The sequence below is a fragment of the Mobula birostris genome, chromosome 10 (genome assembly GCF_030028105.1).
Source record: "Mobula birostris isolate sMobBir1 chromosome 10, sMobBir1.hap1, whole genome shotgun sequence".
Lineage (NCBI taxonomy): Eukaryota > Metazoa > Chordata > Chondrichthyes > Myliobatiformes > Myliobatidae > Mobula > Mobula birostris.
The window spans coordinates 17,162,154-17,174,653 of NC_092379.1; the positions used below are offsets into that span (position 1 = coordinate 17,162,154).

At 53.6% G+C, this 12,500-nt stretch overlaps 1 protein-coding gene and 1 non-coding gene across 2 annotated transcripts; one reads left to right on the plus strand and one right to left on the minus strand.

Moving 5' to 3' along the window:
* On the minus strand, positions 1–11,689 carry LOC140203858 (proteasome subunit beta type-5-like). Its single transcript, XM_072269999.1, has 3 exons — positions 11,493–11,689; positions 1,772–2,078; positions 1–415 (listed from the first exon to the last, which is right to left on the minus strand). Exons 1-3 carry the CDS (start codon positions 11,646–11,648, stop codon positions 126–128), a joined length of 753 nt encoding a protein of 250 aa, XP_072126100.1. The 5' UTR covers positions 11,649–11,689; the 3' UTR covers positions 1–125.
* Positions 11,690–12,192: 503 nt separating this feature from the next.
* On the plus strand, positions 12,193–12,265 carry trnar-acg (transfer RNA arginine (anticodon ACG)). Its single transcript has one exon. It is a non-coding gene; the product is annotated as a tRNA-Arg (tRNA).
* The last annotated feature ends 235 nt before the right edge of the window (positions 12,266–12,500 follow it).

A 12,500-nucleotide genomic window follows, 5' to 3' on the forward strand; every position in this document is an offset into this window, starting at 1 on the left:
TTAATGAGTAACAAGATTTTATTCTCAGGTTCCAGCACTGGGCAGCAGATACACCCTGCAGACACACACAGGAAACCCACACCACAAAAAGAGAGCGGAGGAGTCCTCTCCCTCTACCCTCCCCACTAGCTGCAGCCACCGGCACGAAACTTGAGGTGCAGGTCAGAGACATCCTCGCTGGAGACGCGCACCCAGCCGCTCTCCCGCACGTGGTAGAGGGTGACGGTGCCGCCGGAGTAGGCGTCACGGACGGTGGCGTGGTAGATGGCCTGCCGGGCGAGCTCATAGGCCTCCTCGGGCTCCATCTCGTGCCGGTAGCCACGGTCCAACACTCCGTAGGCGTAGACGGAGCCTGAGCCCACTGAGAAGATCTCGCCTGGCACCCGGTTGCCCTCGCTGTCCACATAGTACAGGCCTGTGGTGTTGATCGAGTGGGGGGAGGGGGGGGGGGGAAGAGGAGGGAGGGAGTAGAGAGGAAACAAGTGGTCAGACAGGCACCAATATTACTGCTGGTCCATTCCCTTACCCAGCCCGCTCTATTGATTGATTGAGTGATTGACTGAACTGGCCCTTCGAGCCGTACTGACCGGCAATGCCTGATTTAAACCTGTCCTCCTCACAGCACAATTTACAATGACCAATTAACCTACTGGCACTGTAACTTTTGGCATGTAGGACTGAAGGTGAGAAGGGCAGGGGGTCTTTGGACTGTGGGAGGAAACCAATGCTTTCTGCGGGGAGGATATACAGAACCTGGGGAGGGGGAGAGATGCAGGGAGCATATACAGACCCAGGGAGAGGTGTGGGGAGGATATACATACAGACCCCCAGGGGGTGAGGGGGGCACTCTGAGCTGTAATGGTGTCGCACTAGTGCAACACTCCTCTGAGAGGACCTCATTGGGTCTGCAGGCTTGTATGCCTCAATGACCCGGAGAGCTCTGTCGGCTGGAGTCCGGGCTTTATGCTTTGGTTCTTGGGAGGGTCACCAGTGCCAAACAGGTCAAAGGGTAGAGGCCAGACTAAGAGTGGTCCACCGGTCCTCCAGGTTCAGGGGTTCAGCTCAGGGCTAACAACCCTGACCGGTCAAACAAAACTGTTACGGAAACAGCAATGAAGAATCCTTCTACAGCTGAGTGTGACTGTATTCCTGAGCCTCCACCCGGGACTTGCATGACTGAGAGTAGTGAAAACCGAGATAGAGCTACTGACACGATAAAAGAAGCCAGAGATGGAGGACCTTCATTGCTGCCCTAAACGCCAGTGGGGTAACGGGCAGTAAGAGCTGGAGCGCTTACCCCCCCCCCCCCAGGATTCCCTATACCCTGCTCCTCCCTCCATGGCCCCACCCCCTCCATTCCTCCCCCCCGAGATTCCCTGTACCCTGCTCTCTCTCTTCATTCCCCCCCCGGGATTTCCTGTACCCTGCTCCTCTCTCCATACCTCCCCCCGCCCCCCGGATTCCCTATACCCTGCTCCCTCTCTCCATGCCCCCACCCCCTCCATCCCCCCCCCCCGGGATTCCCTGTACTCTGCTCCCTCTCTCCATGCTCCCACCCCCTCCATTCCCCCCCCCAGGATTCCCTGTACCCTGCTCCCTCTCTCCATGCCTCTCCCCCCCCCCCCAGGATTCCCTGTACCCTGCTCCCTCTCTCCATGCCTCCCCCTCCCTGGGATTCCCTGTACCCTGCTCCTCTCATCATGCCCCCCCGCCCCAGGATTCCCTGTACCCTGCTCCCTCTCTCCATTCCCCCGCCCCCGGTGCCCAGTACCTGGTCCCCGCTTGTCCCAGCCGCAGATCATGGTGCCCATGGACAGCCCCATGCCCTTGTACTGATACACCATGTTGGCCAGCAGCTTGGAGGCGGCCGCCACTGAGATGCGCTGCTTGTTGCGTAGCTGGTAGATACGGCACTGGCGGGCCAGCAGGCGCTGCCAGAAGCTGCAGTCGGCTGCCCCTCCCGCCATCGTCCCCAGCAGGTAGGGGTTGATCTCGATCACCTTCTTCACCGTCTGCGAGGCCACATAGGAGCCCGCCGTGGCTCGGGAGTCCACCGCGATCACCACGCCCTGGGCAAACTGTGGGCGGGGAGAGGGGTTAACAGTTGGATTCAACACCCCGAGATTGCCACCCTCTCCCTCTCACCACCGCGATCACCACGCCCTGGGCAAACTGTGGGCGGGGAGAGGGGTTAACAATGGGATTCAACACCCTGAGATTGCCACCCTCTCCCTCTCACCACCGCGATCACCACGCCCTGGGCAAACTGTGGGCGGGGAGAGGGGTTAACAATGGGATTCAACACCCCGAGATTGCCACCCTCTCCCTCTCACCACCGCGATCACCACGCCCTGGGCAAACTGTGGACGGGGAGAGGGGTTAACAATGGGATTCAACACCCCGAGATTGCCACCCTCTCCCTCTCACCACCGCGATCACCACGCCCTGGGCAAACTGTGGGCAGGGAGAGGGGTTAACAATGGGATTCAACACCCCGAGATTGCCACCCTCTCCCTCTCACCACCGCGATCACCACGCCCTGGGCAAACTGTGGGCAGGGAGAGGGGTTAACAGTTGGATTCAACACCCCGAGATTGGCACCCTCTCCCTCTCACCACCGCGATCACCACGCCCTGGGCAAACTGTGGGCGGGGAGAGGGGTTAACAATGGGATTCAACACCCTGAGATTGCCACCCTCTCCCTCTCACCACCGCGATCACCACGCCCTGGGCAAACTGTGGGCGGGGAGAGGGGTTAACAATGGGATTCAACACCCTGAGATTGCCACCCTCTCCCTCTCACCACCGCGATCACCACGCCCTGGGCAAACTGTGGGCAGGGAGAGGGGTTAACAATGGGATTCAATGCCCTGAGATTGCCACCCTCTCCCTCTCACCACCGCGATCACCACGCCCTGGGCAAACTGTGGGCGGGGAGAGGGGTTAACAATGGGATTCAACACCCTGAGATTGCCACCCTCTCCCTCTCACCACCGCGATCACCACGCCCTGGGCAAACTGTGGGCAGGGAGAGGGGTTAACAATGGGATTCAATGCCCTGAGATTGCCACCCTCTCCCTCTCACCACCGCGATCACCACGCCCTGGGCAAACTGTGGGCGGGGAGAGGGGTTAACAGTTGGATTCAACACCCCGAGATTGGCACCCTCTCCCTCTCACCACCGCGATCACCACGCCCTGGGCAAACTGTGGGCAGGGAGAGGGGTTAACAATGGGATTCAACACCCCGAGATTGCCACCCTCTCCCTCTCACCACCGCGATCACCACGCCCTGGGCAAACTGTGGGCGGGGAGAGGGGTTAACAATGGGATTCAATGCCCTGAGATTGCCACCCTCTCCCTCTCACCACCGCGATCACCACGCCCTGGGCAAACTGTGGGCGGGGAGAGGGGTTAACAGTTGGATTCAACACCCCGAGATTGGCACCCTCTCCCTCTCACCACCGCGATCACCACGCCCTGGGCAAACTGTGGGCAGGGAGAGGGGTTAACAATGGGATTCAACACCCCGAGATTGCCACCCTCTCCCTCTCACCACCGCGATCACCACGCCCTGGGCAAACTGTGGGCAGGGAGAGGGGTTAACAATGGGATTCAACACCCCGAGATTGGCACCCTCTCCCTCTCACCACCGCGATCACCACGCCCTGGGCAAACTGTGGGCAGGGAGAGGAGTTAACAGTTGGATTCAACACCCCGAGATTGGCACCCTCTCCCTCTCACCACCGCGATCACCACGCCCTGGGCAAACTGTGGGCAGGGAGAGGGGTTAACAATGGGATTCAACACCCCGAGATTGGCACCCTCTCCCTCTCACCACCGCGATCACCACGCCCTGGGCAAACTGTGGGCAGGGAGAGGGGTTAACAGTTGGATTCAACACCCCGAGATTGGCACCCTCTCCCTCTCACCACCGCGATCACCACGCCCTGGGCAAACTGTGGGCGGGGAGAGGGGTTAACAATGGGATTCAACACCCTGAGATTGCCACCCTCTCCCTCTCACCACCGCGATCACCACGCCCTGGGCAAACTGTGGGCGGGGAGAGGGGTTAACAATGGGATTCAACACCCTGAGATTGCCACCCTCTCCCTCTCACCACCGCGATCACCACGCCCTGGGCAAACTGTGGGCGGGGAGAGGGGTTAACAATGGGATTCAACACCCTGAGATTGCCACCCTCTCCCTCTCACCACCGCGATCACCACGCCCTGGGCAAACTGTGGGCGGGGAGAGGGGTTAACAATGGGATTCAATGCCCTGAGATTGCCACCCTCTCCCTCTCACCACCGCGATCACCACGCCCTGGGCAAACTGTGGGCGGGGAGAGGGGTTAACAATGGGATTCAACACCCTGAGATTGCCACCCTCTCCCTCTCACCACCGCGATCACCACGCCCTGGGCAAACTGTGGGCGGGGAGAGGGGTTAACAATGGGATTCAATGCCCTGAGATTGCCACCATCTCCCCTCCCCCTCACCACCACGATTACCACAACCCTAGTAAACTGTGGGATGGGGAGAGGGGTTAATACAGTCAAACATTAAACCATTTCCAGCCCAATACCAGAAAGCAGAAGTTCCCAACCCCCCCTTTTTAAAAAAATTTTAAAATGCCATGAACCAAGACCATTACACATAGGGTATGTGGACCCTGGGGGGCGAATCTCTGCTTAGGGAGAGGGGAAAGTTGAAAGGAAATGTTTAAGGAGACCAATGGGTACCCGGAACAGGTTGCCTGCCAGCTCTGGTGGTGGAAGTCAATGCGATAATGGCATTTAACAGGCTTTTAGATCAGCCGTGAATAGAGAACATAGATCAGTACAGGCCCTTCAGCCCACATTGTTGTGCTGACCTTTGAATCTACTCCAAGATCAATGTAACACTCTCCTCTCATGTAGTTCCCTCTGTTTCTTTCATCATGTGCCTAAGAGTCTCTTAAATGTCCTTAATGTATCTGCCTCGAGCACGTCTGCCTGCAGGGTGTTCCACACACTGACTGTACTATAGTATCTGTATTTATACAAAAAAAAATCTACCTGTCTTCCCCCTGTACTTTCCTCCAATCAAGCCATCTCATAGCAGCCATTTCAGCCCTGGAAAAAAGGCTCTCACTGTCCAATCTATGTTACTTACTTACCATCTTATATACAGCTAATCAAGTCACTTCTCATCCTCCTTCACTCCAAAGAGTAAAGCCCAAGCTCCCTCACAAGACTCGCTCTGTCAAATCTCCTCCGCACCCTCTCTAAAGCTTCCACGCCCTTCCTATAATGACCAGAATCAAACACAGTCGTCAGTGATCACAGTGCCCTGGGTGGGGAGGGGACAGGGGCAGGGGAGAGACGTTAACAAAGGGATTACTAAACCCACTTACAGCCTGAGGACCTCTCCCCCAACCCTGATCACACGCTCCTGAGCCACTACGCGCACACACACACACACACACACACACACACACAGAATGCTGGAGAAAACCGGGGAGGGGGTTCAGGCAGCACTTTTGGAGGGAAAGTGAAGGTTTGTAACTGACACCTCGATCAGGAAAGAAGGCAGAAGCCACAGTAAAAGGGTTGGGGGCAGAAGATGTACGTGTGCATGGGCGATGGGTAGATCCAGGTGAGGGGTGGGAATAGTGTGAGAAGATGGGAGGCAAAGGACTGAAGGAAGATTCACACGCTCATGCTTCTCCCCACTCCTTTTTTATCCAGATGCAGGGTCTCAGCAGAAAACATAACTGGCCATCTCCCTTCACAAATGCTGCCTGACCTGCTCAACTCCTCTAGGTGTGCGGGTGCGTAGGGGTGTGTGCACACGCACGCGTTTTTCAACATCTGCAGTCTCTCGTACCACTTGGACTCTCCCTGGCTCACCTTCGATGCTTAGGGTGGCACGGCACAACGCTTTACCGTACCAGCGACCGGGGTTTAATTCCCACCGCTGCCCTAAAAGGAGTTTGTACGTTCTCCCCGTGACCGCGTGGGTTTCCTCCGGGTGCTCTGGTTTCCTCCCACAGTCCAAAGATGTACTGGTTGGTAGATTAATGGTCATTGTGAATTGTTCCGTGACTGGGCTAAGATCAAATCGGGAGAACGCTGGGCAGCGTGGCTCAAAGTGCCAACTCCACGCTGTATCTCAATTGACAGCCATTTAATTCACTTAGTTAGACACTTAACTAGCTGAACTGATCTAACTAAACTAATGCTTTCTTGTCTGAAAGTGGTCCCTAACCCGCCATTCTCCGCTGAAACACATTGAAGAGTTTCTTGAACATCTCTATCACAGCGGCCCCCACCAACGCCCCCGGCAGCACATTCCAAACACCCACCACTGTGTTAAAAAAAACTTGCCCTATACATCTCCTTTAAACTTTCCTTAAATAGATGCCCTCTGATATCAGGCAATTCTACCCAAAGGTAAAACGATACCAGCAGTCCATTCTAACTGTGCCTCTCAAACTTTTGTAAGCTTCTATCGGCCTCTATCACTCCAAGCCTGTCCTTGTAGTACACGCCCTCTAACCCAGGCATCACCCTGGTGAACCCCTTCTGCTCTCCAAGCCTCCGCACCCTTCCTGTACCGAACTGAATGCAATGCTCCAGATGTGACCTGATCAAAGTTTTATACAACCGTAGCGTAAATTCCCAATTCTTGAACTACCAATGGCAAGCAACACCACGTGCCTTCCTTACGGCAGCAACGTTCAGGGAGCCAAGGCCTTGGAACCAATGACTGCCATTTTGTTTACACACCGTCTTGTTTACCACATTTCTTTCCCTTGTGTAATTTATGTTGGGTTGGCTGTACTCATGTGTTTGAGAAACTGCTGCAAGGCAGATTTCATTGTACCTGTACCTCACCAATCTGTGCACGTGACAATAAACTCTGCTACAAAAAGTTAGTTCACATCGGATCCTGGGAGAGCGAGACAATTGGATACACAATTGGCTCGATCCTAGGAATCAGAGGGAGAGGGTGGGAGGTTGTTTCCCGGACTGGACACCCCGTGACTAGCGGTGTTCCCAGGGTTCGGGGCTGGGCCCATTGCTGTTTGTCATGTGTACGAGCAGGTACAAGGCAGGGTTAGTAAGTTTGTTATCTGTACGAGCAGGTACAAGGCAGGGTTAGTGAGTTTGTCATCTGTACGAGCAGGTACAAGGTAGGGTTAGTAAGTTTGTTATCTGTACGAGCAGGTACAAGGCAGGGTTAGTAAGTTTGTCATCTGTACGAGCAGGTACAAGGCAGGGTTAGTAAGTTTGTTATCTGTACGAGCAGGTACAAGGCAGGGTTAGTAAGTTTGTCATCTGTACGAGCAGGTACAAGGCAGGGTTAGTAAGTTTGTTATCTGTACGAGCAGGTACAAGGCAGGGTTAGTGAGTTTGTTATCTGTACGAGCAGGTACAAGGCAGGGTTAGTAAGTTTGTTATCTGTACGAGCAGGTACAAGGCAGGGTTAGTAAGTTTGTTATCTGTACGAGCAGGTACAAGGCAGGGTTAGTAAGTTTGTCATCTGTACGAGCAGGTACAAGGCAGGGTTAGTAAGTTTGTTATCTGTACGAGCAGGTACAAGGCAGGGTTAGTGAGTTTGTTATCTGTACGAGCAGGTACAAGGCAGGGTTAGTAAATTTGTTATCTGTACGAGCAGGTACAAGGCAGGGTTAGTAAGTTTGTCATCTGTACGAGCAGGTACAAGGCAGGGTTAGTAAGTTTGTTATCTGTACGAGCAGGTACAAGGCAGGGTTAGTAAGTTTGTCATCTGTACGAGCAGGTACAAGGCAGGGTTAGTAGGCTTGTCATCTGTACGAGCAGGTACAAGGCAGGGTTAGTGAGTTTGTCATCTGTACGAGCAGGTACAAGGCAGGGTTAGTAAGTTTGTCATCTGTACGAGCAGGTACAAGGCAGGGTTAGTAAGTTTGTCATCCGTACGAGCAGGTACAAGGCAGGGTTAGTGAGTTTGTTATCTGTACGAGCAGGTACAAGGCAGGGTTAGTAAGTTTGTCATCTGTACGAGCAGGTACAAGGCAGGGTTAGTAAGTTTGTTATCTGTACGAGCAGGTACAAGGCAGGGTTAGTAAGTTTGTTATCTGTACGAGCAGGTACAAGGCAGGGTTAGTAAGTTTGTTATCTGTACGAGCAGGTACAAGGCAGGGTTAGTAAGTTTGCAGACGACACTACAATGGGTGGTGTCATTGACAGTGAAGATGATTATCAGGATTTACAGAGGGACGTTGACTAGCTGGGTCAGTGGCCGGGGAAAGGCAAATGGAGTACGAGGTGTTGTACTTTGGGAAGCAAACAGAGGGCAGGACTTTCACGGTGAACGACAGAGTCATGGGGAGACCCAGAGTTTCAGAGGGACCTCGGGATAGAGGTACAGTATATGCTTCCCTGAAAGTGGAGTCACAAGTAGACAGGGCGGTGAAGAAGGCCTCTATAAGTCAGGGCACTGAGTACAGGAGTTGGGATGTTATGTGCAGTTGGTGAGGCTGCACATGCAGTATTGCAACACACATCAAAGTTGCTGGTGAACACAGCAGGCCAGGCAGCATCTCTAGGAAGAGGTGCAGTCGACATTTCGGGCCAAGACCCTTCGTCAGGACTAACTGAAGGAAGAGCTAGTAAGAGATTTGAAAGTGGGAAGGGGAGGGGGAGATCCAAAATGATAGGAGAAGACAGGAGGGGGAGGGATGGAGCCAAGAGCTGGACAGGTGATTGGCAAAAGGGATACGAGAGATCATGGGACAGGAGGCCTAGGGAGAAAGAAAGGGGGGGGGAGAGCACCAGAGGAAGATAGAGAGCAGGCAAGGAGTTATTGAGAGAGGGACAGAGAGAAAAAAAAGGGGGGAAAATAATAAATAAGGGATAGGGTAAGAAGGGGAGGAGGGGCATTAACGGAAGTTAGAGAAATCGATGTTCATGCCTTCATCTTTACAGTAGAGGAGGCCGTGGATAGACATGTCAGAATGGGAATGGGATGTGGAATTAAAATGTGTGGCCACTGGGAGATCCTGCTTTCTCTGGCGGACAGAGCGTAGATGTTCAGCAAAGCGGTCTCCCAGTCTGCGTCGGGTCTCGCCAATATATAAAAGGCCACATCGGGAGCACCGGACGCAGTATATCACCCCAGCCGACTCACAGGTGAAGTGTTGCCTCACCTGGAAGGTCTGTCTGGGGCCCTGAATGGTGGTAGGGGAGGAAGTGTAAGGGCATGTGTAGCACTTGTTCCACTTACACGGATAAGTGCCAGGAGGGAGATCGGTGGGGAGGGATGGGGGGGATGAATGGATGAGGGATTCACATAGGGAGCGATCCCTGCAGAAAGCGGGGGGGGGGGGGAGGAGGGAAAGATGTGCTTAGTGGTGACGGGGAGACTGTTTCACTGAACACCTACGCTCCGTCCGCCAGAGAAAGCAGGATCTCCCAGTGGCCACACATTTTAATTCCACGTCCCATTCCCATTCTGACATGTCTATCCACGGCCTCCTCTACTGTAAAGATGAAGCCACACTCAGGTTGGAGGAACAACACCTTATATTCCGTCTGGGTAGCCTCCAACCTGATGGCATGAACATTGACTTCTCTAACTTCCACTAATGCCCCACCTCCCCCTCATACCCCATCCGTTATTTATTATTATTTATATATTTTTTTCCCTTTCTTTCTCTTTTTTTCTCCCTCTGTCCCTCTCACTATAACTCTTTGCCTGCTCACCATCTTCCTCTGGTGCTCCTCTCCACCCGTCCGCTGATCCTCTCCCTTCTCCAGCCTCGTATTCCTTTTGCCAATCACCTGTCCAGCTCTTGGCTCCATCCCTCCCCCTCCTGCTCCCACTTTCAAATCTCTTACTACCTCTTCTTTCAGTTAGCCCTGACGAAGGGTCTCGGCCCGAAACATCGACTGTACCTCTTCCTAGAGATGCTGCCTGGCCTGCTGCGTTCACCAGCATTTTGTGTGTGTTGCTTGAAATTCCAGCATCTGCAGATTTCCTTGCGTTTGCGTTTGTACATGCAGTATTGTGGTAGCTGTGTGGAATGAGCTTCCAGCAGAAGTGGTTGAAGCAGGTTCGATGTTGTCGTTTAAAGTTAAATTGGACAGCTATATGGACAGGAAAGGAATGGAGGGTTATGGGCTGAGTGCAAGTCGGTGGGACTAGGTGAGAGTAAGAGTTCGGCACGGACTAGAAGGGCCGAGACAGCCTGTTTCCGTGCTGTAATTGTTATATGGTTATGTTTAAATGGTTCAGTTTTGGTCACCCTGCTGTAAGAGAGATGGCATTAAGCCAGAAAGAGTGCAGAAGGTTTATGAGGATGTTCCCAGGACTCGAAGGATTGAAATTGGGCAGGTTGGAATTTAATTCCTAGGGAGTGTAGTAGACTGAAGGATGACCTTACAGAGGTGCAAGGGGCAAAGAAAGGCTGAATATGCACAGTCATTCTCTCACTGCCCTACCCCAAAGTTGGGAAAGAACAGAGAAAGAGAGCTGAGGAGGAACTTCCCCCCCACCCCCCCACAGTGGTGATCCATATGGGGAACAGGCTGCCAGAGGAAGTGGTGGAGCCAGGTATATTAACAACATTAAAAAGAAAATTGGACAGGTAGATGGATAGGGAAGGTTTAGGCCAGGGTCCAGGAGAGATAGACAATTGGGTGCACAGTTGGCTCAATCCTAGGAACCAGAGGGAGAGGGTGGGAGGTTGTTTCTGGGACTGGAGGCACTGTGACTAATGGTGTTCCCCACGACTTGGTGCTGGACCCATTGCTGTTTGTTAACTGCGTCCGCGGACCCCTCGATTAATGGTAAGGGTCCATGGCCTAAAAATGGTTGGGAACCCCTGGTTTAGTATTGGATATGGGCCCATCTACATCTACGTGGAGCAGCATCCATCACAAGAGATCCTCACCACCCAGGACATGCCCCCTTCTCACTGCTGCCATCAGGAAGGTGGTACAGGAACCTCAGGACTTGCACCGACAGGTTCAGGAATAGTTATTACCAGTCAATCATCAGGCTCTTGAAAGTGGGGATTAACTGCAATCAAGTCATCACTGAACTGTTCCCACCACACATATATTCACCTTCGAGGGCTCTTTGTCTCACACTCTCTTATTCATTCTTCTTTTTCTCTTTCTAGTTTGTTGTCTTTTGCACACTGATTGTCCACCCTGTTGGTGCAGTGTTTCATCGATTCCATTATGGGTACAGGATTTATTGAATTTGCCCAGAAGAAATTGAATCTCCAGATTGTATATGGTGACGTATACGTACTTTGATGATAAAATTTACCTGAAACCCGTGCAAACCGAGACTGTCTCAGATGGCAATCGTGGGTCAGCAGGGATCATTTGGGCTGAAGGGCCTGTTTCTGTGCTGCCCGACCCCGCGAACCTCCCCCCACCACAGCTCCCACAAACCATGGCTCCGCTTTACACTGTGACACCCATGAAACACCACCCCCACCCCGGAGCCCCCTCACCTTCAAACCCAGGGTGGTGGTCCCATGTAACAGCTCGATCCGTTCCGTCGGCTCTTCATCCCCGAGCAGTGCCGGGGGCAGCTCCAAGCCGAGACCCACCGGCCCGGCGCCCCCGGAGCCGGAGCCACCGCACCGCAGAAAATCAGCCAGCGCCATCCTCGCCGACTCACCGCGCGCCGGAACTACGTCACGAAGAACCGCGCCTCACCGCGCGGATTGGATGGCGGTCCCCGACCGGCAGGCGCTGCAGCCAATTGAATGATCTCCTTTCCGTTACGTCATGGTCGGCCTCCCGCTACTTGCAGCTGCATCTCAACCCGATCAGCTGCGTTCTCCTTCCGTGCCGTCGAATCAAAACTCGTCCCCTCCACATGGACCCGCCCCCAATCGCCTTTTTAGTTATAATCAGCACCTCTCCCCCAGCCTCTCTTTGCAATTGGTTGACGGGCCGAGTCTAGCTCCGCTCCGCAACGACGCACCCGCCCCGTTGTGATGGGCAGTAGGGTCGCCCAATCATATTCCGAAATTTCCTCCCCTTTACTTTGCGATTGGTTGGAATGCGGGCGCGTAGCTGCCAGTCACGAAAAGAGCCCCACCGACAGTCCCCATCTCCTCACGTGCCAGCATGGGCGGTGTCCATCCGTCTGATTGACAGACGGTAGTGCGACCCAAGTGGCTGCACGTCGCTTGACATCACAACGGGCCAGTGGCGCAATGGATAACGCGTCTGACTACGGATCAGAAGATTCTAGGTTCGACTCCTGGCTGGCTCGCTGACGTTTTTTATTAACTAACTAACTAACTCCTCGATTAATATCCAGCCGTAGTTTCAGCACTAGTTCACCTTTAACTCAATGAACTAGCTCCACCCGGGTTAAAATAAATCCCCTTGCAGCATGTTAGTCCGACTGCTGGATGGCTGGGTGCTATCTTTTAATAGTTAATCCTCAAGTAGAAACTGGCCACGTTAACCTTTAAGATTCATGGTTGTTTAATGTCATTTCCAGT